Below are 27323 nucleotides of genomic sequence, written 5' to 3' on the forward strand. Positions count from 1 at the left end.
CAAACTTTCCCAGCTTCTTTATTTGTTAATTATTGCCATATCTATAAGGAAATCACGTTCATCAGAAGTATTTCGGCATGACTTAAATATTAGAAAAACACCCACAGCAAAATCTGCTGTGGAAGTTTGGGGCTTTTTTATTTTATTTCTAGGATAATTCATCTTTTCATCGTGCTGAGTACCTTTCCATCATTTACACACACACACACAGAGAGTCAAGCAGGCATTAACCTGCAAACCTACCACTTATGCATATAAATGCATCACACATACGACTATTCCCATATCCCGTGGCATATTATTTGTATGAATATATACCACGCACAGAAACACATTTATACACACACACCCCATGTACAATCCTCAAATATAAGCAGAGAAAAAGAGAATAAATGTGTTTTTCTCTGTGTATGAATTGTTTATAAAGTACCGTGTACATACATAGATATGAATTCTCGTTTCACTCTTTCAGACTGTGCTGTATCTGATTTTCTACACTTCACTGGGCAACCAGCAGTTCAGTTACACTACACTTGCCCTGTACAATTTGTCTCTAAAAGGTTCCCAAAATTATGAAACATCCTGTCTGCTGCATGACCTGCTCACCGCAGTGCCTCAGCCCGAGGTGCATCCACAAATATAGAGAGGATGGCACAGAAAAAATTTAGTATTTATATATATATGTGTTTGATGGTTGGAGTCCACACAAGTGGCCCAATACACCCCTGCCATTGTGCAGGAGTGGGTTTTAAAGATAAATGGCTGCATGTTAACCAGATTTGACATGCTGCACAAAAGCAGCCACCTTTGGTCCCATGACACAGCCAAACAGAAAAAACAACAAGCAGTCCTGGCAAAAGATGTCCAACGTGAATAAAAGCCCAACAATTTGTCACATAGTCGTTACAAAATGTTCCAGGCTTTGGGGCTTGCCATGGGACAGCAGTGATAAGACGAGCATAGAAAAACGAAGGCTGGGAGTGTTGGGGTGGTGGAAGAGTTAAAACTCGAGGAAAGCTCCGGTAGTTCCAAAGGGGAAACAAAGAGGATATTTTCATTTGGCTCTTTCTGAAGACACACACACACACAAAAAAAAAAAGAAAAAAAAGAAAAAAAACCAAAGAAGCCATAATTAATTAAATCAAGAAGCTCAGTTGTTTTGAGAAGTGATTGAAATCTGACATGCAAAGTAGAAATATTTACATTTACTTTCTATTTTAGGAATCTGCGAAGCTACTTTTCCTTCGCTGCATTTCCCCACCATTACAATGGCCATGGCTCAGTTTATCCAGTAGTAAGCACTGCCTGTTTGGGGCCAAATCCTGCTCATGTTTCTCATGGCATTTGGTCTTTCCTCATGGGACCAGGCCCAGAAAACTCCAAGGATGTTGCTGGGGTTGAGGTCTGGCAGCAGAGCAGTACCTGGGCTCCTCCTTTCCTTTGAGTTCACACAAGACAGAAGAAGAAAAGCCCAGACTTAGGCTTGGTTTGATGCGCCTGAATTTCCAAACCAGCTTGATCCTGCAGTTTTCCACTGAAACCAACCATGGCATCAAACCCTACTTTGCTGTCCCGCGTACCCCCAGAGTGACCCAGGTATTCCCATCAACTGCAGTCGGGTCAGGATTTGCACCTATGCCAGTCCACTGGGATTTTGATGTATTTTTAGAGCCCCTATACCAAAATAAGGAGCTCAAATGCACCAGTGCAGCTGCTTGCTAAGCTCCACATAACGGAGCTCACATTGTAAAATACCTTTCAGTCAATAATCATCATTGCTTCAGTGATTACCCTTCACTTCTTTATATTCAGTGGCAGAAAACTGGGGAGGAGGGGGCAGTTAAAAGCAATATCATCCTCTAAATTAGAATAACCAGTCGTATAAAAAACTGAGATTCTGGTTATTAGGGACATACATTTGTAATTTTCTCAGACAAATTCCTTGGCATCCGCTCGCCCTCTGACGAAACAACGGATGATACTTGCTCTTCCTCAGTCCCACAGAATGGCACAGTGCTTTGGAGATATTAAGCTCTGCAAAAGCCCTGTCAATGAGTCCAGCAGTATTTCCCTGTTTCATAGACAGCAAAAATGAGCATGGGGAGGTTAATTGACTTGCTGGAGAGCACTTGATGCTGCACTCACCTTCCCCAGCTCGGCCAGCGCGGGGCCGGGGCTGGGAGAACATCCCACCACATCCCACCCTCATCCTCTGCCCGGATCACAGCATCCCAGCAGTCCAGCATGGACCAGCACGGCGTGGCCTTCCCCTTGTTCCTTCATGGGCCTAATCTCTTTGCAGGGGTTTTTGTAGGAGTAAATGAAATAGCATCAAAATCACCTCTGAAATGCGCAGGGCATACTTATCAAAAGGAAAAAAAAAAAGAAAAAAAAACCACAACCAAGTGTCAGCCAGAAGAAAAGTTCATTATTATATGTCAAGGAAAAATTAATAGAAAGGGCTTCAATAGTTAAATTACATGGGTAGATCAGGCTTTCTGCAGGAAGACCAGCTTGCTTTAATTAAAGCATGTTCTGTTCAAAAGCCACTGTGCTCGTGTTCTACAGCAACCTGATACCAACACCTGTAAGTCCCTGCTCGAAAACTCCAACTGCTTTCCCATATTCCAGCCCAGCAATCCACGTTATCGAAAGTCTGAGTTATTTTTAAATGGATGGGGGGACAACTAAGCCAGGGCTCTCTGTGGAGTCGAGCAGGGGGACGAGGACTGTTCAAATCATGGAAATGTCAGCTCCAGCAATGTGTTCCTTGGATTATTTTTTTTTTTTGGACTGTCAAGAAGATTTTAAATCTTTAATATCTGTTTGTTGTCAGGTTTGCCTCCAGCTTTTCATATCTGCAGGTCGTATTTTTTTGTTGTTGTTAGGAATTAGCATTTCTCATTTGCTAGCTGAAAGTTTAGGAGAAAGCACCAAAATGCCGATAAACAAAGTTCATCTCAGGGAAAATCTCTGTATGCATAACCTAGTTAACAATTCTTTCATGGTTGCAGGATGAAATTTGAAATGCATGTTGAAAAAGAGAGTTCCTACAGAAAGCATTGGTACTACCGAAGCTTTTCGAGTGCGCTGTACTAATTTTAAACAAGAAATCATTATGATTTCCGTGCCGTATTAGCATCTCTTTTATTTTCTGGTATCTCTGCTGCACTATTTCAACTCACTGCAGGTTGCTGTTACTTTTTTTTGATACCACATCGTTTAAACACACACCAGAGCTGAAGGCATTCGGGATTACTGGGGACTTCAATCAACATTTTTGGCCTTTGTAAAGGATCTTAGCCAAACATTTGGTGTAGTTAAACTCCAACTGATGCCACAACACACAGAATATCACTCCCCAAAAAGTGCAGAACTGATGCATTGTGCCATCTCTGGCAGCATTCGTTCAGTGTTTGCTGCAACAGGGGAGGAAGAAAGATACGGAATGCATGGATTGATTTTCAAATTACCTCAATATTTTGAAAACATTTTCACCTGCATGCTGAGAATGCTAAGAATAGGCAGGAAGGCAATTGTGCATTTGCACAGCCTCCACTGCATTCATTTATAAATTACCTCATCACTGACTGAAATTAACACTGATTCTTACAGGCAATTTCTCAATTTCCAATGCTAATTACATTTTTTTTACTTTTAAATTCTGTACCACCTGTTTTGGGCAAGACATCTTAGGCAGCGCGACCGCATTTAATCACAATTTTAATTAACCGCCCTGTAGATGTGAAAAAGAAGCAATTATAATATAGATGAATGATGATTTTTCTGCATTAAATTGTTTTGTTTCCCTGGTATGTTGATTGTAACACAGCACACAAATACAGTAACTGTACAATTTTTTTCTATTGTAATTTAGTAATTGTTTTTGGAAAACCAGTTTGGGAATGAGTGACTTCATCTGTTTACAAATTGATTGATACTGTTAACTCACTGATTGCTGCAGCATACATTTTGTATTGCACAGCCTAGCATAAAATATAATTAGGCATGCACAGACTTTGCAGCACCATTTTGGAATCTGAAAATCAACTGTAACCGAAGTGTGTTTTCCTTGAGCATCCTCGTATCAGCCGCGGCTGATAATACGATAATCAACAAACAATGGGCTTTTCCCATCCTGCCGCTGGTAGAAACCCTTGGATTTAATCTGATAGCCTCACAGTGCAAGGGTTAGAGCTGGGTTTTTATTTTTTCAGGACGTGCTTTGCCAGGCCTGGGAGCTGAGGGCTGGCGAGTCTGCAGCTTGCCCAACTCCCTCAGATCGCTATCAGGAAGGAGCGGGCGAGTGATGGAAAGAAACAATGATGGCAAAAAGAGCCGCGGCTCACGAGACGCGGGGATCATTCCTGACACGCGTGTGCTGTGGCACCGGCCGTCTCCAGCTACACGTCACAGGGGGAAAAGAGCTCGATCTGACTCATGGCCGGCAGACACAGATCAGACAAGTTTTAGATATATATATATATATGTATATATCCCCACGGAGAAGCGTGAGACCGTTCCCATTGGAGGCAAAGCCTACTGGCTTTCCCAGGGAGCAAGGTCGCACCGGAGTGGAGAGGGAGCAGATGTGCAGCACTAGCAGCACCTGGGCTTTGGGACACAGTGCCACCACCACTGTGCTCTACCAGCGACCTGGGACTGTCCTGCAGAGCATCTCCCACCTTAGGGCTGTACATCTCCCAGTAGAGGTGGATTGAAGGGCAGGGACACGAGGAAGGTGCACCTTGACATTTACAGAAGAGAGGTGGCAGCTCTCACCCTCCCCATCTCCTGTGCAATCCACAGAGCAAGAAGCCTCCACCAAGAAGGACTTGCCAAGAAGTGAGACACCACAACAGGCTCTGTGAGACCACATCCCAGCCAGACCAGCCATGTCACCCGCAGAGCACTGAGACCAGGAAGGAAGGGGATGAGACAGACCTGGGACGGTCTCCATGGGAGCACAGGAGTCTCTGTGATTTGGAGGCAACTTGGGGGGCTCCTGGTCTCATCTGCTGGCCTGCTCGCTTTATAAATATTTGTTAAGAGGGCAGGGCATAAAGTCTACTGTTCAGTAGGTGATTTTTGTAAGAATCCAGCTATCCATACATAAAAGGGTCTATTATCTCACTGTGGAAGAGATTTACATGCGTAACTCCCATTAACTCTTATGGGACTTAGGCACGTAAATCTCTTGTGCATCTAGAGAAGAATAGACCACATAAGGTCTTGTGATCTATACTGCTAGTAGGTTTAAGTCCCTTTCATTTATAAAGCTATACAAAAATTAACCATTAAAGCTTATTCTGTGCAAGCTGTCCCCCTACATATATCAGCCAGCTCAGTGTTTGAAGTACTCGATGTAAACGCGCACTGAGGAAAGGTACCGGAGCGAGAGAGCCCATTCATTTCAGTTAGTAAAACTGTCATCCCTGAAAGGAAGCAGACTGAGGGCAGGTAGAAAAATTGTACAGGTTTTGCTCAGCAGATTCAATTTCAGATTTAGGCTCTAGACTGCACTGTTTGGAGAAGGAATACCTTCATTTTGCTGTACGTTCCCTCCGCCCCCTCCTTCCCTCTCTCCCATCCCTACTCACAGCCCTGGACCAAAGGACCCTGAGTGGCTGGAGCGATAAAATCTTTGCACAGCCCAACTAAGAAGCTGCATCTACTAAGGAAAAAGAAATAAATCTTTTATTCCATAAACTTGTTTAAGCTGAAATGTTCATTGGTAAGCCTGTAAAAGTGGGAACATCTGTGCTCCTGCTGGGATTTGATGTCTCACCACAAACCTTTCCATAAGCACTTTGTCTCTGGTAGGAGACAAAGAGGAAAATACCTGATCCTTGGCCTCAGTTGGGCAGCTCCTTCTATCCTCATGCACCGACCTACTGAGCATTCCTCCCAGCAGCGAGCTGCCTCCCAGGGCTACCTCCACCATGGAAGCTGCCTGACTAATCTCTTAGCAAACACTTGCAGCAAACCTGAAGGGAGTTCAGAAAGGCGACGAAGAAGGGGAGAAAAAACCCTGAAACTTGCTCCAGATAAAGCCTGCGGCATGTCTAAGAGAAGAGAACCCAGCCTAAATATAGCTCTGCGTGCTCACGTTTTCTCTTGATGAACCGCTGAGATACAAAGTTGTGGCCACCTAATGAACATAGAGATATATATTCTAATCTTAATCCAGTTTCCTGCTACCTTCCATTAACCCAGCTGTCTTTCTGCCTGTCAATAGCGCCCTGACTGTGCTTACAGGTATTTGCAAGACACTGCTTTTATCCCAGCAACACCGCTGGGATGATATGGCACTGGAAAAGTCCATCCCGCGCCCTGCCTGCACACGGGGTAACCTCTCCTCAGGAGCTTATAAGAAAATCCACTGTTGAAATAAATAACAACTCTCAACAAATGATCAAAGAAGAAATAAATCTTTTACCCTTCTAAGACTTTTTAAAACTGAAATCCCATTTTTTAACTGGATAACAGTTAAGAGGCTACCGGCCACCTATTTTTCTGGGAGCTACGTTTTAAGCGTTTGCCACATGGATGTTGGTCCTCAGGAGCAAAAGCTTTTAAAATAAAGTTTGTGTGTAGTATATGAAAACATATTGTTTGGAATTTAAGTTCTAATATCTAGGAATAAACAGAGCATTAAATCAAGCAAAACTGTGACAAGGCCAATATGCACATGGATGATGCCAGCGAGGCATCTCCAGCCCTTTGTTCACAGCTTAACAAAACTGTGCCGTCACACCACTTTAGCTCAACAGTGCCTGTCGAATGGGCATCAGCAGATCAGCCAATGCCTGTCACACACACAGCTGAAAAACTGTTTGAAAGCAAGGCTTAGTTTAGCACAAGTCTGGTAGGAAAAGTGAGAGGGATTTTTAATCATCTGGTAAAGACTACAGATATATATTTAGGGAGAAAATATATATATATATATATATTGTCAGCTTTCTTCCTCAGGAAAGTAAAGCAGTTTTGCTGTTTTTCACCTCTAAGGAGGTGACCCTCAGTGGGTCTTGGTGGTGTTGTCTGTTCCTTGGTGTGCTGCTCTCTTCCACACTACATCAGATTTGGAGTTATTTGCAAATAAGTAAAATTCTTTCAGGGTGGGAAGGGTGTCACAGGGAATGATCCCAATTTGTCCAAAAATCTATTAAAAATTAATTTTCACATTGTCCTGCTTGGAGACCCCTTCCTCCCCGTGACAGAGGATAAATGAAATAAGATATTCAAGGAAATGTTTGTTTTGATTCTAATGCAATTATCTTTGCAGATCAACGTCTCCCTGGGTTGGATATTTTTTTTTTTAGCTGATCAAAATATGTTTTCATTGGTATTAACAACTCCCTCCGTCACTTCTCTTAACAGTCCTGGCGCAACATCTCTCCGGCAAAGAACCGCAGCAAAATAAGCTTGTTAGTGCCAGCAACTTCAGCTCGGCACTTCCCTCTTTTTTCCCAACACTTTTTTCCCCCCAGTTTATGGGGGTTTTGGCGCACACACCCCCTGCCCAGCCGGCTCCCAGCGCTCGGCCCCTCGCTGGCGGCTCAGGGTGGGACCGGGGGGACCCGGGGGTGACCGGGGGGGACCCGGGGGTGACCGGGGGGGACCCGGGGGTGACCGGGGGGGACCCGGGGGTGACCGGGGGGGACCCGGGGGAGCGGGGGGCGGCAGCCCCGGGTGCTGAGCCCTCTCCCCCTGCCTGCCCGCCGCTGCTGTCAGCTCGCTGCCTGCACTTTAGCTGTCTCTTTCCCAGTCCCTACCCTGTCAGTTTCTGGGCTGCCAATTTCAACTTGAAGCTTGACTGGGCTGATTTGATGCAAATACCTCCAGGGAAAACCCTGAAACTGATGAACAGTTATGTCAAGTCGATTTTGCACCATCGGGAAAAGGTAACCTCTGCGAGAAAAAAAAACAACAAGGTTAAAGAGACAAGGGCTTTTCACGTGTAATACCACTGCTGCACATCTCGTTCACTGTTTACCATCCCTCAGAAATTGTAACTGTCAGAATTAGTCCTAATTGCAGATGCGAAAGCTGCCATTATAATAAAAACAGAGGCAGTGCAGGCATTAAATGTAGCAGCCTAATTTGTGAGACTACTGAAAAGGTAGAGTAAATGAATATTTCATTACTTTAATTACCAGGGACTACTCTTTTCTTGCTGTCTTATGATAAGTGTTGCTGTAACTAGCAACAGCAAACATCCACTAAAACATAAAGTGCAATAATAGTACTGCTGTCAGGATCGCTGCTTTAAAATACGAGCGGGAGGGGGGGGAAGGGGGAAATATAATGGTTTATCTATTTCTTAGAGATCCGCAGGAGCAGGAGATAGAAACTCGTTTAACGTCAAAAAACAAAGAGGCGAGTAAACAGGTTTTAGTCAAAGAAAATAATGACCCGGAGGAGGGGAGGGGTGCGGTGTGTGTGTGTTGGGGGGGACTTGAGGACACACTCGAAACCCCGGAGCCGGGAGGAGCGCAGGCAGCGCCGAGCCGCCCCTTCCCCTCCCGGGAGCGGAGTTTGGGGCGGCGAGGGGGGCCCGGCATCCCGGGAGGGGTTCGCACCTCGGCCCGGAGCGCTGCTCTCGGCAGCGCCGGCGGGGCCCGCGGGGCTGAGCGTGCCCCGTCCCCCGCCCCACGGAGGCGGTTCACACCTCGGCCCCGCGGCCGGAGCGGGGGGGCCCAGGCGGCTCCGCACGCCCCCGCCCCAGCGCAGCGCTGCGCCTCCAGCCCGCTCCGCTCCGCTCCGGGGGATGCTCCCCGCGGGTGTGCGCCCCGCCGAGCCCCCCACCTGCGGGACGGGGGTCTCCGGAGAAAGGGGGTCCCGGGGGATGTGACCCGCGGCATCTCAGTTTGGGGCGGGGGGGACTCAGAGTGAGGGGATGCTCTGCCCGGGGGATGTGACCCGCGGTACCCCAGTTTGGGGCGGGGGGACTCAGAGAGAGGGGATGCACTGCCCGGGGGATGTGACCCGCGGTATCCCAGTTTGGGGTGGGGGGATCAGAGTGAGGGGATGCTCTGCCCGGGGGGATGTGACCCTCAGTATCCCAGTTTGGGGCTGGGGGGACTCTGAGTGAGGGGATGCCCTGCCCGGGGGATGTGACCCGCGGTATCCCAGTTTGGGGCGGGGGGACTCTGAGTGAGGGGATGCCCTGCCCGGGGGGATGTGACCCTCAGTATCCCAGTTTGGGGCTGGGGGGACTCTGAGTGAGGGGATGCTCTGCCCGGGGGATGTGACCCGCGGTACCCCAGTTTGGGGCGGGGGGACTCAGAGTGAGGGGATGCCCTGCCCGAGGGGATGTGACCCGCGGTATCCCAGTTTGGGGTGGGGGGATCAAAGTGAGGGGATGCTCTGCCTCGGGGGATGTGACCCTCATATCCCAGTTTGGGGCTGGGGGGCTCAGATTGAGGGGATGCCGTGCCCGGGGGGATGTGACCCTCGGTATCCCAGTTTGGGGCAGAGGGACTCTGAGTGCCGGGATGCTCTGCCCCGGAGGAGCCTCCGCGCTCCGCCCCGGCCCCTCTGCCCGCGCAGCGCCCGCACGTCGGGGCCGCTGCCGCAGGAGCCCGGCCGCGGCTGCGACAGCCGCTCCCGACAGACGCGGGGAAATTTGTCAACAATTCGCGACGGCGCTGGTAATTGCATTCCTGGAATCCGCAGCGATAGATGTAAAGATAAGGGAGCTGCCTCGACTTTCCGCTCGGAGTGATCTGTTTGCAGCCACCTATTCCTCTTCCTAGCCCTTCCTAAGCGTATTCCCCCGTTCCGCCTCCTGCGCCTTCTGCCACTGGGCTCTCCAGAAACATACGTGACGAGTAGCTGCGCCTCTCTCCTGTCCGAGCAGGCACCAGCTCCCTTCTCGCCTTTGTGTCCCCATCCCTCCGACCCAACTTCCCTGTCAGACCCGAAAAATATGCAAGGCTCGCACTGCCGCTGAGAAGCGGGACAAAGTTTAACTTCTCTGTTGGCAGTCGGAGAATAACTCCCAGGCAGGATTCAGGCAAAAGATCTGATTTGCTGAATTCTGCTCTTTGATTTGTATTTGTATGTTATTGCTACTGCTAAGGTTGTTGCCAACCTCAATTAGATCACAAATGAGATCAGTTTAATTCAACTCCCAAACTGTGACCTGACCATGGTCTGAAAGTATTCAAAAACGCATTTTAAGCCTTCCTTTGATTTCAAAAGGAATACTGCATGCTTGGTCATTCATACAAATAACATAAAACGTAATTATGGGATGATTTGGCAGATGACATTCCTGCCAAACGACGCTCCAAGCCAGAGTCTGTAATGCTGTGGCTGCTGTCCTGGTGCTCGGGAGCACAGCACCCTGGTGTAAGGTGGGAGTAACGGGGTGTGTGCGATGTGGAGGTGTTTGAATGCACTCGGGGAGGCAAATGCAACAGCAGCAACCACGCCAGCACGAAACCCCCCCAGTCAGAAACTGCTGCATCACTTGGAAGGGAAGCGGATCCGCACTATCAAATCTCCAGGAGGCTGTGACAAAGGGAGCTTGCAGCTTGACACACGGGTAACAACATAGCAAACACCTTTAATTCTGTCATGTCTCATACCCTTTGCTTTCTCACACATTCGTGGCTGCTCTAGCATTGACACCTACACTAAAAAAAAAAAAGAACAAAAAAGGAAGAAAAAAAAAAAAGAACCCTCGACAATAAAAATCCTCAAATGAAGCAATCTCATTCCAGCTAAAAAAAGAAACACCTGGAAAGTTATTCTTCTGCCCAGTAAAAAAAAAAAAAAAAAAAAAAAAAAAAAAAAAAAAAAAGAAAAAAAGTAACTTATTAGCTCAGAAAAGAGCAGAAAGCAGCAAAAACAGAAGTTCACTTTTGGGATTGAGAAGCTCCCAGGAAGCTGCTGGCTTTCCTTGGAGCCTGGGAGCTCACTCGCACAGGTTTGCCGGCGTAACTTCTCAGCTATTCTGCTGCTCGAATGCGAATCCTAAATTGACCTTCCTGCCTCAGCAGCGCTCGGGAGCGTTCCTAGAGAGGGCCTGGGTGCTGTTACAGGGAGGGGGCAGGTACAGAGCGTGCTGGCACACACACAGGTGAAGCCTCTCCTGCCCATCCATGCCTCCAGCCCTGCCCAGCCCGCGTCTCTCCCTGATGGATCGATCCCGAAAGCTTCAGCTGCCACCAAGGCCGGGACGTGTCAGGCTGAGCGGCTGCTGTGGCTTCAGCGGTGCCACCTCCTCGCTTGTCCCCCCCAAAAACGGCGGGTCCCCCGCTCCAGGCCACCTGCAGGGCCCCGGAGCGCAGAAGGAGTTAAGGCTCTTTCCAGCATTACTGGGTAGGTTAATATCGCAGCTGCTTGGTAAAGCATTATCCAGCACCTCACTTAACAAAAGCCTGCTTTTGCAAACAGACTCCTACTTTTCCCCAAGTGTCCAAAGGTGTTTACTGAAGTAAATCTGCCTAAATCCTCCGTTGCTTGGGTCATGGGGGTGGTTAGGAGGGTGGAAGGTGTAGAGATAATCTCTTTTTGTAAATTCTGTAAATCTTCTGGGAAAAAATCAGGAATCTGTGTCACATGCCTGTGTTCAACTGGTAACATCTCGGTTAGTGTGCTCCTTATGAGTGAAATCTGCCATAGCAGCTACAGGGAAATAAGACATCCCTCCCGTTTCTCATTGTTCAAACTGTTCTTCCCTCTCGAAGTTCCTTTAGCACGTTTAATCTATTTGCTGATGGAGGGGAAAAAAAAAAAAAAAACCTGTTAGGATCTTAAAAGTGGTTTCTGGGAAAAAAAAATAAAAATGACAGTTTGGTCGGCAGGAGATAGTGTAGTTGAAAACTTGTCACTTGAGATTTCTGCACTACCCCGGTTATTCCAACACCAGCAACTGCATATTACTTTTTACATGTTGCAAATAGAGGCAAACAACACAGGAAATTTTGACAGCTCTGCCTGAAAGGGCTTAAATACTTCTCAGTAAGCAGGATCCAGTTATAAATAAACCTTCTCTTGGTGAGAAAAAGTGGCTACGACCAAAGACCTCAATATTTTTCTAGAAAAACTGTCTGATTGAAAGCACAGAAGAGCTTCTGAGAAACAAACAAACAGCCAGATATGGGGGGCACACACACCGAGGGATGGGGAGAAAACGCACATGAACGTGACTACAAAACCCCACGAGGGAGCCCGGCTACAGAAACTTCCACAAATCTCGCCTTCCTCCTCCTCCTCCTCCTTCTCCTCCTCCTCCTCCTGCTCTGTTCGCATTTCTGGTGGATTCGCTGAGTCGCTGCTTTTCCCCGGCGGGTCGGGGCAGCCCGGGCCGGCCGCCAGCCCGGGGACACCCCCGCCAATGCCACCAAGGGCCACCAGGGCCACCAGGGCCACCAGGGCCACCGCGGCCCGGCCGCGACAGCGCCCGGCCCAACACCTCACCAAAATACAGGCAAAAAAAAAAAAAAAAAAAAAAAAGATTAAAAATTTAAATTTCATCTGGGGAAATTTTGCCCCGCCAAACCCGCCTCGCCCCCCGCCACCCCCGTCCCGCCAAGGTCAGGGTGGGTAAACAATAATAGTAATTAAAACAAAATAATAGGCAGCAGTCAAGAGCTGAGAGTACACACACCTGACCCTAACTATAACAGACTTCTCAGAGTAGAATTTGATCCCTCTCTGACACTTTCTACCTCAAGTGTTAGAGCGAGTGGCCATGAATAGTACAGGCATGCCATCTTGTAACACTATCTGCCTGTCAGAAGAGCCAAGGCTGGGTAGAGCAGGATCTATATAAGGCTTGTAACTAGGGGAAGCCCAACAAACAGCTACAAACACCTAAGTTATTTTACTCAGCCTCCACCCTTCTGCTTTTTCCCCCCTTCTTCTCACTCTCTTTTTTTTTTTTTTTTTTTTTTTTCCTTTTCATCTTGGCTTTCTGTTGCAGAATGCAAATGTAGCCTGCCGGCGGTGAATGGGCTGAATTGTGATTAAGAAGAAGAAGAGCTCCTTTCTTTGTTCTCCCCTCAGGGGATGTTTACTGGGAGAGACACAGCGGATCAGATATGAAAGGCATTCAGGTCAGCATTGATGTGAGCGAAAGTGAAATCATACCTAAGGCATTCAAAAGACCGCCGTGTCAGGGGTTCAGCTAACGGTGCATCTACTGTGTCTTCCCTGTTAGGCACAAAAAAAAAGGGGAAAAAAAAAAAAAAAGGGGAAAAAAAAATCTCTCCACAAGCAGGCATTTAAAAAAAATAAAATTACCACAAAAATTACACAGAGAAGGAAAATGAAAAAGTTTTCCCTCGCTTTACCTCCAGAGAAGAAACTACAGGACTTAGTGCTCTTTTGCCCTTATGATCACGGATGGGGCAGGTCGACTTGCATTAATTGTAGCTGCTGGGATCAGCATCTTTTTTAGGGGGAAATGAATCTAACCTGAAGTGTGAGCGGTTTTTCTCTTAAGCACACCTCCGCATCCCCTTCCCTGAGCACAGCACACGCATGGGTGCATGGACACATGCACCTCTCCATGAGTCCCAGCCAGCTGCGAGCCTCATTTATTCTGCCCTCGCCTCCCTCAGAAGCCACTCCGGGTGATAAAGGGCACGGTGGCATATCAAACCAGCACAGCACACCTTCCAAAGTGATCTTTCATGGACTTGGAAACTCCTCGAAACACTTTGCTGCGAGCTCGCAGCGCAAGGGGATGGTGGCGATCGGAGGCGTGAGGAGTTGGGGCGCAGCTCTGTAAGTTAAACTGCTGCAAGGAAAAGTCTAGGCATTGTCGTTTTATTCACCAAAAAAAACCCCACTTGATGGAGAAATATTTGGATCTCACTATTTTTTTAAGTCTACACTTCTCCCAGCCTACTTGTTCTCTCAATAGACTTTCCCAGTGGTTAGCTGACGCTGTTGGCATAAACAGAGATATGTAAATATGGAGGGGAAATATAGCAAATTACAGTTAAGCATACAAAGAGTTAGGAGGTGGCTGCATTTGCAGGGGCTGAAATTAAAATGAAAACGACAGAACATTTTTGAAAAGCCCCAAAAAATTAAGGAACAGGACTGGATGTCGTGTGCACTAACCAGCTCCACTATTCTGAATTTGTTTCCACCTTCAGAATCTTATTTAAAATATATTGTTTGTCTAATGCTCACATCTGCTTTAATGGTGACGTTTAATTCTGAAATATTTTCAACTAGTGTTTCTGCATCATAGACTTCTCTCCTTTTTCTCTATACTCTAAAAAGACAACTAAAGAGCAATCAAAAAGGTGTCTGACTTGGCCATTCAGACAATTGCACCCTTGTGGGAATGCTGGAATGAATGGTACAGTGGACACCCCAGCACTATTGACGTTATAAACATGTAAATGAAACACATTAGGGCAGACAATCAATTGTCTGTGAGCACTGCAAACCTGCACTCCCTTTCTGTGTGACAGGCACAAAATAGTGTCTACCTTGGGAAGCCATGGTCTTGCAGAGAAAAAGGACAAAGAGTTCTCTTTCACAGAGGAGAAAATGCACCTTAAAAGCACTGGGATAATGCAGATGCCAAAAACTGTTGTGAGGCGAAGAATTTCCTATTTCTTGGAATGAATGTGGGGCTGCTGTAAAAGAATCAACACCCTTCTTTCCACTCTAAAGGGAGACACACATTTTTTCTTGGGGAATATTACCAGCCTGTCCTGAGAGCTTGCATCATATATTTCCCCTACCTTGGGCAGTTGGCTATGTATAATTATCGATAATTAACTTGTAATGGTTTCCTTATCACTTTTTCTTCCCTTTTCAAATACGCCTTTCCCAAGCCATCAAATGCATTTTCTTGCAGCAATTAGAAATTCCCCCAAAACTTTCCTCGCGAAGCATGTGCAATAAGCAAAACCAGTAATTACCGAATGGTCACAAATGGCAAACAGTAAATCAGCCACTAATCTCCAAATTCTCTGGGTTTCTGGAAACTCGGAAGAAAATAAATAGATCCGACCTGACACAGAGACAACAACCTCCCCTTGCTCCATGCCACAGCTCAGCCTGGACATGAATCCGCACCGAGAAAACGTCGCCTGGCTAATCATTACGCCCTGGCCACTCGCATTTAGGGCATTAATTTTTAATACCTATCTCCAGGTGCTTTTCTGGAGGTGGTAGCAGCGCATTTGTCTCGAGTCCCGGAGAAATCTGCTCGCAACGGATTCGCGGCCCTGGGGAGGTGCCCGGCCCCGGGAGCGCTGCGGGTGCCCGCGGTGCCCGCTGCCACCTGGGCTGCACCGCCAGCAGCTGCCTCCCCACACCCCGGCCTCCGTCTGGCTGCCTCCAAACTTCTCCAGGCTGGGAAGACAAGACTCACTTCCCACTCACTAAAGGCAGCAGGCAGGCTTGACTATTTTTTCCTTTTTTTTTTTTTTTTTTTTTTTTGAATTTTTTTTTTTATCTCCCCTCTTTTTCAAGTGAGGAGTGAAGGAGGTTTTTCCCCCTTCCCCAGCATCCCTGGAAGGAGGGTGGGTGGGTGTCTTTTTGGGAAAGGCTCTGAGCAAGCCTAATCGTCTCTGCTTGTTTGGTCTGTGGTCTTGGATCAGACGCCCTGAAAGCATTGAACTTTCTCCCTTTTCTTTACAACTGGAAGCGAGGTGGCAAAGGAATCAAAGAGAGCTGTTTACTGAAACTTTGGGGTAAATTAGATACAACTTTCCCCCCTCCCACCCCCTTCGCGGGGATTTTAATTTCACTTTGGATTTTCGAGGAGGGGAGCGGAAAGGAGGGGGGGGGGGGGGGGGGAACCCTCAGCCAACAAACGCCAAACCACAACAGCGCGGAGAGGAGGCAGCTCATCAGGCATGGCAGGGCAGGGCTGCCGGCCGGACAGACAGACAGACAGCGCTGCCGCCGGGCCCCGCTCCGCACCGCTCCGCGCCGCTCCGCACGGGCGCTGCGGCCGCCGGAGCATCCCCCGCCTCCGCGGGGCGCCCGTGCGGAAAGGGGGCTCGCTGCCCTCTCCTCCTCCTCCTCTTCCTCCTCCTCCTCCTCTTGTGCCGCCACTTCTCTCCCGAGTGAAAGTGCCGCGAAGTGAGTCAGGCGCTGGGAATCATCTGACTGAACTTCCCGGAGCTCCGCCGCATTCCTGGGCTGCCGCTCCCGCACCTCCCGCCCCCCTCCCCGGCTCCGCTTTCGGGGTCCTCTCCTCCTCATCCTCCCCCTTTCGCTCCCTCCCTCCCCGGGGGGCTCACCCCTCGCTGATTCCCACATCGCCTCTCTCAGCCCGCCTCCCCCCCGCACACCTCTCCTGCACTCCAGCAGCTCTCATCAACCCCGTTATCTCGGAAAATCCCGAGCCTGCTTCCTTTCTACCCTATTTAGCTCCGCTGTAATTTTATCCAGCCCCGGTATCTCATCCCGAGCCTTGCCCATCCCCGCACACACGCAGATACACGCGCACAGGCGTGGAGCCCACTGAGGCATTAGTTGGATTGTTCTGTTTTGTCCCCCCGTCTGTAATGTGTCTGGGATTCACTAACACTCCTCTCGCTGCCTTCATGACCATCTATTTTTATTTCGTTTTTCGTGGCTTTTAAATTTTATTTTGGTTCTGCTGCGTTTCTAAGGAATTTCTGTCCGAGTTCGATAAGCATCACCGTTCCTGGTGTTATCAGCAAAGACACAAGCTCAGAAGTAACATCTTTTCCACGATTCCAGGAAAGAAGAAAAACCCACTCAGTCCAGATAAATCCTAGGCAATTCCCAACGGGAAAGGCATTGGATACGTGCTTGTCGAGAAAGAGAAAATGAAAAAAAAAAAAAAAAAACAACCAACAAACCAAACCCACCCTCGCTCTACCTGCTCCTTAGAACCAGGGCATTTCTCACTCAGAAATGAATGAAAGAAACAAATTAGGGGAGCACAAAGAGGAAAGAGGGGACAGACAGAAAGTAGGGAATTATTTCCTTTCCCCCCCCAACACACACCCCGTGTCTTGGCCAGAGCAAGACACTGAAGGGAGAACTCAGCCCCTCGCATAAGCAGCGCACACACACTTGAAGTTTGCAGGATCTTTAAGTGGTTACCTTAAAAATCGCAATTAAACTTTCGTCTCCCCAAGTGTGGTGGCTTTTCCAAGTTAGTGCAGCTCCCTGAAAACACCTTTTTGCATGGGAACAACCAGAATCTGCCACCCCGCTCCATACATGCTCCCAAAGACTTGGCTGCACTACCAGGATACGGTCCTGGTGTCCTGGACAAACAGAGGCATCCAGGAATTTTTTTTTTTTTTGGGAGGGGGGGTAAGGGTGGTGGTGGTGGGGTGTTTTTTAGTGCTCAAATCACGTTGAGAAAATATTAAACACGTAGATGCACCCCTCATCAGAGAGCATGTGATGGGTTTAACACGCTAAACTAATAGTCCTGCCTGGAAAAGCAAGGAGGCTGAGGAAGAAGAATAAAACCCCCTCAAACACTCAGAATATTCTTTACTGCAAAAGAGCACTTCTGGATGCGTTGCTTTAAATCTCATTCTCTTTTTCTCTCAAAAATGACTGTTTAACATAAGAAAAAAGGCTACTTGACACAAAGCTTTTGTTATCCAGTTGATCAGCAACGTGCTTTAGATACTTGTAAGGGAAAAAAGCCCCACAACAGACATTGATTTTAGAAAATCAATAACCAACATTTAATAAAAAGAACAGAGGAAACACAAGAGAGGAGAGGGAAACATTACGTGTAATTTTAATGTCTACTAAATTACCCAGAGATGAGGGGAAGGGGAGGTCTCCTCTGTGAGGACCACCTTAAATAATGACAGACACAAGAGTAAAGGGTGGTGGTGGAGGGGGAGAGACTTTAAAAAAAGATAACAAGAAACGGATCCTTGGGAAGCTGCTCGGAATATATTATTTTAGTTGGTTTTTTTTTTCTTGGTTTTTTTTTTTTTTGTAATACTAAGCCAAGCAAATAGATCAAAGACAACACAAAGGGAAAAGCCAGTGTAACATAACGAACAGTTTCTGACTAAAATTCCTCTATCACTCCCCCATATGGCTCGACGCCTCCACCACAACAAGAAAAAGACACACACACGCACACACACACACACACACACACACACTCACACTCACAACCTAGAGAGAAGGAAGGGGAGGGGGGGCCAGGATCATTTGTTTCTAATCAACATTCTCTTGTCTTTGTGTTTTTTGTTGTTGTTGTTGTTGTTGTGCGCGTCCCCCTCCTCCTTCAGCCCCCCTCCACCTCCACCTCTCCACTTAAATGAAGTAGCTGAGCTATAAGCGCATGGGTTCAGGTTCACACAAATATCTTCCTTCCTGCGGCTCCTCGAGAGGAAAGTTGTTGGAAGTGGGGCCGGGATGGCCGTGGAGGGGCTGCGGGCGGGGAGGGGGAAGCTGGCGGCGGGGAAGCGGCTATCAGCCGGCAGAGAAAGGAAGAAACTGAGGGAGGGACGGGGAGAGACGGAGAGAGACCCTCCACACCAGTGAAAGCTGCCAAATGTGAAATCAGCCCAGAACACCGCGTCCCACTGCGCCCCGGCCCTGCGCGGCCGGCGGGGACCGGGGGAGAGGGCAGCGACGGACAATCGGGCACAGAGCTCATTAGTATTATTAATTATCAGGGAGGAGGAAGTTTCATTTTCGAGTCCCTAACAATAAGGAGAAGAAAAAAAAAAATAAAAAGAAAGAAAGAAAGAAAGAGAGGGAGAGAGAGAGTCGCTAACTCGGTGCCAGCCCGCCTCGGGGTTCTCACGCTGCCGGGTTTTTTTCCCAGGGCCGCCCGCCCCGCTCGTTCCGCGCCGCTCCGCGCCTCCCACCGCCCCGCCGCGCTCCGCTCCGCGCCCCGGCCCGGCCCGCGCTGACAGCGCCGGAGCGAGCGGGGCACCAGCGCGGCCGGGCCGCCCCCGCCGCTCCTCCGCCGCTCGGGGCCGCGGGGGCAGCGCCCGCTCCGCTCCGCGCCCGCGCAACAAACTTTGGGGCGGCGGCGGCAGCGCTCGCCCCGCGCCCCGCTCCGCTCCGCGGCCGCGCAGCCCCGGGCCCGCTCCGCGGGACGCCGCGCACGGAGCGAGGCAGGCAGGCAGGGAGGGAGCTGGGGGGCGGCCAGCCCGGCTGCCGTGCCCCCCTCCCCGTCCCGCTATCCCCGTCCTGCCGCCGCCGCCGCCGCCTTTTCCCCCCGCGGCCGCGGCGGAACCGGCCGGAAAAAGTTTTCCCGGGGGGCCGTCTTACCGTTTTTCCTCCGGGGGTTGGCTTGTTTTCGCCTCTTACACCTGGGGCCATCCGCCATGATCTGCTGCTTCATTGATAAGAGTGGATCAGATGGCAGTTCGCATGGGCTCGACTCCCTGATTCAGCAGCAGCGGCAGCGGCAGCGGCAGCAGCAGCACGCAGGCTCTATGTAACGACCAAACACAGCGACAATGTGGGCATCGGGATGTCCCATTTAAACGCAGGGCGCCAACGGGGACCCCAGTTTGCACCCGAAAAAGAACCCATCCACGCACACGGCGAGGCTGGCCGTGCCGGGGGAGGTGGGACGCGGTCGGAGCGGGCTCCCCCTCTCTCCCCAGCCGGGCAGATTTCTTCTTTATTTATTTATATATTTATTTATTTATTTATTTCTGCTCCCTCTCTCTCTCTCTCTCTCTCTCTCCCTCTGTGTGTGTCTCTGTGCGTGTGTGTGTGTGTGTGTGAGCGCGTGTGCGTGTGTCTCCCTCCCTGCGTGTGTGTGTGTTGCACCAGCAAAGCAGATCAGAGAGAGAGAGAGAGAGAGAGAGAGAAGAATTACATCTCAAATGAGTCATAACTCATGACCGTATGAGGGAATGCACAGCTTTTACAGTAGGCTGTTTGACTCAATGCTAGGCGGACCATTTCCTCCTAAAAGTACTTTAATTTGACACTAGAACTTCTTTTCACGAGAAATCCTACCCTTCTCCTGCCTTCATTTTTTCTCCCCACAAAGTGCTCTTCAGCAAAGTGATAAGAGGAGAGGGAAACATGGCTCTCCCCTGTCCTTTTGGGGTAAAGATCAGCACGGATACCTCCCCCTCCCCCTAACAACGAGGAGTGTAATTATAAACCTCTGTCACCTTTTTAGTCAGTTTGACAATATTCAGGGTTTCCCCTGCCCCTTACTTAAACAAAGCTTCATAGTGTCATTTTTTTTTTTCTTCCCAGAAAAGAAACAGAAATCAAAACTACCGCTGTCAGAGTTTTCAGCCCTTCAGTTGGGTTTTGGTGGTTTTTTTCTTTGTTTTTAAGGAAAAAAAATATAAATAAAAGCAACTTGTAAACTTTTAGACCTACTGAGTGTGCCTGTGTGCCCAGGCTGGGCAGGAGGCTCTATCTGTCAAAGGGAGAGAGGGGAAGGAGCGTTTGGTTTGCTGCAAGAACGCTCCTGAAACTCAGTTCATCTCGAAGAAGATGCTGTAGCTTTAAAGATGCTTTGACTTGAGGATTAGTTTAAACAGGGGGCTATAAAAGATGTAACAGATGCAAACTGTAAAACAAGGGCAATTAACCCTTGCTCTCCTGAGCAGGATGCCCCCTCGCCTTCGCATCTATTGTCTTCTCCTGCCCTGGGAGTTTTGCATAAAACCCAAAAAATTATTACCTGACTCAACAGTTTCAATATATATATATGTATTTAAAGCAGAGTGAGATTTTTTTTCCCCCCCTCCTTTTCCTCTTTCCTCTCCCTTGTGTCTTTTTTACTTTGCTGGAGCTTCACACCAGGACTGAGCAGTGAAGTGTGCTGCTGTTGGGTCTTTTTATTCCGCCTGAACTCTCTCCTCAGGCGTTTGCTGTTATAAAACCTGCTTGGCTACAAATAAAAAATAATAAATCTCCAAGCAGGTTAGAGGATGGGGAGATTGAGAGAGTGTGCGTAGGGTCAGCGTGTTTACCCACACTCTCCTGCCTGGGATTCCGCCTGGACAGAGGGAATGGGTGGCTCTGTGGATGTGCATGAATGTGGCTGAGCAAAGAAGAGGCTGAGAAATGCGCTGGAAACTTTAGCATTTGCCAGTAATTCCCGAGGCTGGGGTGGGCGATGGTGGCATCACCGCGGCGGAGCTGCCAGGAGAGGAGAGCAGCGGGGAGGGAGGACAGGCAGCGAGGCGAGCCCGGACCCTCAGCCTGCCTCGGCAAATTGGCGTTTTCATGCAAAACCACCAATGGTGAATTGTTTTAAATGCATTTCACTCCCTTCCCCACTCTCCAGCCTCCCGCAAAAAAAGTTGTCAGTAATTTTAAACCTGCAAATTTCTCGACAACACTTTTCTTCCCGGAGCACCGGCAAGCTTTTAAAAATATGTATTAATTTTAATTTTTTATTTTCCTTTTGCTAAACGACTTTTAAGTTCCAGCCTGTACTTTCACTTCTTGCTTTAGGCTCCCAGAAGCTAAGGTGTTACTTCACCCGGCTTCACAAAATAAAATATAGAAATGAAACCAAGTGTGCAGACAAAACAGCAAAACTTTCTGTTTGGGGAAACACATCCTTTGCCGGGGAGCCCTGCCCGGGGCTGGGGCTCCAGCGGTGCCCGGCCGGGCTGGCTCTGCAAGCTCAGGGCATGCAAAGCATTAACAGGTACCTGCAAACTTTCAGAGCTCAGATGTAAAACCTGAAATAAAAAGAGCAGGAGGTGGGTGGGGGGTGTTTAGGGTTTTTTGGTTTTTTTGGTTTTTTTTTTTTTTTTTTTTTTTTTTTTTTTTTGCAGGAGGACCAAGTCCTTTCCTAACGCGAAAACTTTTTTGCTGCTGCGTTTTAAAAGGCACCTCCCGTACCTGGCTGACAGGTAAGGGGAGCAGGGGTGGTGGTGGCACAGCCCCGAGCACCCCGAAACTGCTCATCCCTCCCTGGAGCGGTGCTGGAGTGACTTCAGGTTTCGGTTCAAAAGATTGAAAAAAATTAAAAAAAATAAAATTTTCTCCCCAAGTATAAACAAATCCAGAAAAATTAAAATACTCTCGAAATGAAGTAACCCCTCTGATGCGTGAGATGGTGTGAGGGAAAAAAAAAAAACAAAACCAAAAACAGAAGAGAAGGGGAAAATAAAAAAAAAGAGAGAAAAAGGAATTAAATTCCAAACCTACCTGCGAAGTCTTGTTTGTAGTTTTGGCCAGAAATGGTGAGAAGAAAAAGCATGAAGAAGCCGCGAAGTGGAGGAGAAAAGGTGAAGGGAGATGCAGCTCCTGGAGAAATTGTAAAAAGCCTTGCAAAGAGTTGTCGGAAGGACCGTTATTCCTGCTGGGCAGGTTAGGACTGATCTCTTTCTGCCACTCCAGGAAACACAAACCTGGGGACGGACTGACGTGTTACGCCTCTTCTAATGACATTTTTTTCTTTTTCTTTTCTGTACGAGCGAGAGGAGAGACCCTGCAACACACGCCACCTATCTTTGTGGGGAGGGATAATTGGAGAGCACCAAACGTGAGCATCATGTGGAAACGTGATCGCCAAGTTTCTCTCTGGGAAAGGATCTGGGATAGATTATACCTTGAAGTCTCCGCGAACGCTTTAGCGGCAGAAATGCAATTCCACCTCCTCCCGCCCGCCCCCCGCCCCGCGCCCGCCCCCCGCCCCGCCGCTCCGCTCCGCGCCGCTCCGCGCCCCGCGGAAACTCAGCGCGCCCCGCCGCCAGCGCATCCGATGCCCCCGGGGGCTGCGGGCCCCCTGCCCCGCGGGGCGGCCCTGCCCTCATCCCCCCGCTCCCCGCCCGCGTCGCTGCCCCCACCCCGGGCCGCATCCCCGCTCGGCCCCCGCCCCAGCGCATCCCTGCCCGCGGTGCCCCCGCGCATCCCCTGCGCTCCCCCGGGCTGCATCCCCGCCCCCTGCCCGCTGGATCCCGCTGGATCCCGGCCCCCAGGCTGGATCCCCGCCGGTCCTGGATCCCCGCCGGTTCTGGATCCCCGCCGGTTCTGGATCCCGGGCCGGGGTCGCTGCTGCTGGTGCCCCCCCGCCTCCCGCCCCGCTCCGCGCTCTCGCCTCTTGCGCTGGGCAAAACTAAAAACTTAACGTAAAGCCTAGAAACTCAACTCTGTTCGGGTAGTGCGAATAAGCCCTCCTGGCTTGTTTTGGTGCGGTTTAATTTTTATTTTTATGCTTCACGCGTTTCTTTTGGGGCTTTTTTATTCCTCCCCCCCCCCCCCCCCCTTTCATTTCAGCGCTCATCCAGGTTCTTTGAATAGTCAGCTAAATCTGATGAAAAAAAAAAAAATAAAAATCAACCAAACGTGCTGAGGTCTTACAGTCTATCTGTTTTGTTCACAGATATGGATCAGGGGTGAGATGGGCTCTTTTCCTGGCTCTGCTTTTTTCTTGGAAGTAGCTGGATGAGCAGAGAGAGACAGCGTGGACGAGTAACGCGTGGGGCTGAACTTCAGGGAGGTTACAAGTTTTTCACTTTTTTCGAGTATTAAAATTAAAATAAAATTGCATGTAGAAAAAAATAAAAAAAAAAAGAAGAGGAAAAAAAAAAAAAAAAAAGGAGCCCAGACTCCACCTTTGCACTGAAGGGATTGGTTATGCAAATATGGAAGGGGTTTCCTGGCAAATACAGCTTTCTACTGTATGGTTAATTAAATCATCACTCAAAAGCCTTCCAATGTGACGCTTCTGTCGTAATCCAATCAGGTTACGTAGGTCCTAAACAAGAAAGATATTTTCCACATCTGGAAGTCAGCAATTTAGCAAGTACTGCACATTATTAACCAATTCAGAGCCCACTTCCCAGGGGGATAGTTTTTTCTTTTTTTTTTTGAAGTTTAAGCGTTCTTAACCAACGCTCTGCCGGTTTGTTAATCAAAAAGCCGGTTCGCACGGCGCGTAATCGAGAAGTAACATCGAAGTGAGTGAAGGCAGGGCGAGCCGGGGATGCTGAGCGAAGGCGCTCGGCTGCAGAGGGGGCAGGCAGACCCGGCCGAGGCTGCAGCCGCTCATGCCCGGCTCCCAGCGCAGCCCGCAGCCGCTCCTTCCTCCTCAAGGAGCTCGAAATAGTCTCCCTGCAAAGAGAAACTTCTCCTCTTGCCCACTCGCACGCTCCCTTCCCAAGGTAAACGTGGGGCTGCCCAGAGGGCTGCGTGACAGAGCTGCGGAACAATTCCCCTGCTCTGACCAGAGTTCAGCCTATTCCAGCACTTTATTTTATTGTTTTATCCCTTCTCCCCCTCCCGAAGAAAACCGAAACAAGCACGCTGATCCCACGCTGCACTTTTACTCACATCGAGCTCAGATAAACTGCTCTTGAACTGTGAGCCTAAAGCAAGAAGTGGAGGGCGAGCAACGGCGCTGGGATCGCGCTCCAGAATGCTCAGGGAACACCTTCCTGGAGCTCCAGCATCACAAAGCAGGGAAGGGACCCCCCTCTCCCCCCTGCACTCATCAGAGCCACCGAGATCTGCCTCTGGGATTATTTTATTTTTTTTGGTCACCTCTCAGTTAGACGGGAGTGGGTGACCCTGTGAGATGCAGGAGAGGCAGCGCACGGGGGGGCTCCGGGCTGGAGCATCCAAATGTCCTCCCGGGCTGGAAGTGGCACCTCCGGGTGTCCCCCTCCTCAATCCCGGTTTGCAGGCAGAGTGGGGAGGGAGAGGCAGGCTCTGGCCGTCTGCTGCCGCTGCAATCCCCAGCTAGGCAAAGGTGGGAACCAGCTGCCTCAATATTCCCAATTAATATTTCTAATTATTATTTTTCTTTATATCTATGATTTATATTTATATTTTTATTCCCTGCTACGAGTCATCGTGGCTTTGTTAAAAGTTTTCTTGCCACTATTTTCTTGCCACTATTCCCTAAACGTCTCTGCCAGCCCGATTTTCCTGCAGGATGCATGACTTCTCCATGCCTAAATGTACCTGGATACACAGAGGCATATCACATGCATACACACACACACGGAATGATGATATCTTAATGAAATATATAGCGCAGCGCAAATATCCCAAAATCAAATTCAAGTATTATTAGTTCGAATTAGATCCTCTCAGATCCAGAAGGCACTGCCTATAAATCAAGGGCAGTCTGGCAATTCCTTAAAGAGCTAAACTGAATTTAGATGCATATGATAAAAAGAAAGGAAAAGAAAAAAGTGAATGCTAATTACTGACTTGCTCAATTTCCACTCACCCACGTTTTCTAGGAGAAAAAGGAGAAAACCTAAAACCCAACCAACAAGTCCTCAAAATAAATTAATCCCATTACAAACTCCTTACATATTGTTGCTACATTTCCAGATTACAGAACGAGGGGATGAACTGGAGATTACGAGAGGCTGCAGCCTGGCTCGCAGGAGGCAGGAGTGCTGTCGATGGTGTATCAATAAAATATATTTATCTGCAGCCACGCTGAAAAGCAAACCCTCAGAGCGTGTGATGACGCTCAAGGGCTTTAAGGAACATGTCGGCATTGTCAGATAATCCCTATTCATAATTTTGCTGGCTGCTCTTTCAGCCCTCAATCTCTCAGTTTCCCCAGCTCTGGTGAGCCTCAGCAGGGTTTGCATCGGAGCGATGAAACCGCTCGGATCTTCGCAGGACTGACAGAGCACCCAACATTACTGGATGGTATTTTAATGTCAGATATGGGGGTGTTTGTTGTTTTATTTTTTTTTATTTTTAATTTTTGGACACTGGACATAAACATTTAGCAATCAGCTAAGCCCTTCTGAGATGGAATTTAACCTTAATCCAGGCGATGATTTCCTGCCCGGCTCTGAACTAATAACGGGTGTGCAGCTTCTTTAGGAGATGGAAATAATGACAGGCTACAGATCCTGCCTTCATTGGGGTGGTGCTGGCAGCCCGGATCCCAGTCCTGCTCCATCAGCATCCCCATGCACATCCTATTCCCTGCTCCATCTTAAAACTTTTGCACATCCTATCCCCCCCCCCCCACCCCATCAGTTTAAGAGCAAGCAGAGCCAAAATATCCTCACAAACCCCAGCTCCTAACTTGTGTGTAGCTCCCAGCACTTGGAGATGGTTTTAGGGACAGTTCTCTGAGTGCAGGTTTCTCCTCTTTTCCTCAGGTTTTCCTCCATGGAAATGTTGCAAGTTGAGGTGAGGGTGGCCTGATCCTGATGCAGCCCTTTCTGGTTAAAGCCACAAGAGAAGCAGTCCTGCCTGCAGCTCCTCACTGGGTTTCCTTAGTCCACCAAAACCTATCGTGATAAAGATAAGCCCCTCGGAGATAACCCCGTGTTCCCATCACTGTGAGGATCTGTAGGGCCAGATCCTGCTGCCAGGGACAAACCCCACCATGAGAAAGGGGATGTGCAGGGAGAGACCTCCCTGGGACCCCCAGGCACCCAGCTCTGACTGGGAGGGGAGGTGAGCAGCCACCAAGGAGGGCTTTGGGGTCCTGCAGGGCCTGGGCCTTCTGCTGGGACCTTCTGCCGTGGTGGCTTTATGGGGACGTGGTGGCATGGGCTGAGGGGATGATTCACTGCCTTATTTATTTTGGTGAGTTTGCTTTTTCCCCGGTGGAGGATGAGTAACGGGGACTGTGTTTTCTTGCCCACCACGTGGAAGGAGGAAAGCTGAGGGAATAGGAGCAGAGATGTTCTGGCTGAGGAATTTTGGCTAATACATTTTAGAGGCTGGTGAAGACAGAGGTTTAGCACCTCTAAATACACTTCAGCAGCTCTGAGGCTTTTCCTTCATGTCTCTCATAGACTGAGCTATTTTCCCTGAAGTGTGGAACCCTTCCTACATCAGGGATTAAACATCCCCATGTAGAGCATCCAGATGAGATGTGCCCACTTGCAGCCAAGCCTGGGGAGAGCATCCTTCCCTCCCCACAGCCCTGCTCCGCTGAGGGAGCTGCTCCTGCAAGATTTGGGATCCCTGTGGGTTCTGGCTGCTTCTCATGCTCCCATCTCTGGGGTGTAGGAGATGTCCTCGCCTTGAGAAAGAATCCTGATGTTGCAAAAAAAAACCAAGTCCAAATCAAACACAAAAAGGTGCTGGGGGGATTGTTTCCTGCAGTCACCTGTGGCAGTAGAGGATAGGACAGGCTGGAATAATTTCTGTGAGCAGGGAAGGCCCCATGTGGGCCCAAGATGCCGCTGGATACTTTTGCTCAATACAGGTGTCCCTACAAACCAAGGTTTGGAAAGCAAAGCCTTTATTTTTTTTCCAATTTCCACAAGGAGGAGAGGAAGAAAGGGTCAGGGAATGACTCTCCCCCCCCACCCGCTGATGAGGTATTTGGGAAGAAACCTTTTGAATCAACATTCCCAAAGTTTCTGAGTTCCTCTGCGGAAAACCCATGTAGGGATAGGATACGAGCCAAAAGCAAGGGGAAAGATTGTCTGGCTTTA

At 49.0% G+C, this 27323-nt stretch overlaps 1 protein-coding gene across 4 annotated transcripts in view; it reads right to left on the reverse strand.

The window, feature by feature from the left end:
• Positions 1–22531, reverse strand: part of ZEB2 (zinc finger E-box binding homeobox 2) — a 114158-nt gene extending 91627 nt beyond the window's left edge. The window contains exons 1-3 of one of the 4 annotated variants that reach the window (XM_059476469.1): positions 22302–22531; positions 22099–22197; positions 19228–19392 (exon numbers count right to left, since the gene is read on the reverse strand). In XM_059476469.1, coding sequence (XP_059332452.1) covers positions 19228–19300 — 73 coding nt within the window. In that variant the 5' untranslated portion in view covers positions 19301–19392; positions 22099–22197; positions 22302–22531. Of the gene's footprint in view, positions 1–17067; positions 18811–19227; positions 19393–22098 lie in introns of those variants that run through there. The other 3 variants (XM_059476468.1, XM_059476470.1, XM_059476471.1) reach the window with 3 other exon arrangements.
• Positions 22532–27323: the final 4792 nt, after the last annotated feature.

This window comes from Ammospiza nelsoni, chromosome 7, assembly GCF_027579445.1.
Source record: "Ammospiza nelsoni isolate bAmmNel1 chromosome 7, bAmmNel1.pri, whole genome shotgun sequence".
NCBI lineage: Eukaryota > Metazoa > Chordata > Aves > Passeriformes > Passerellidae > Ammospiza > Ammospiza nelsoni.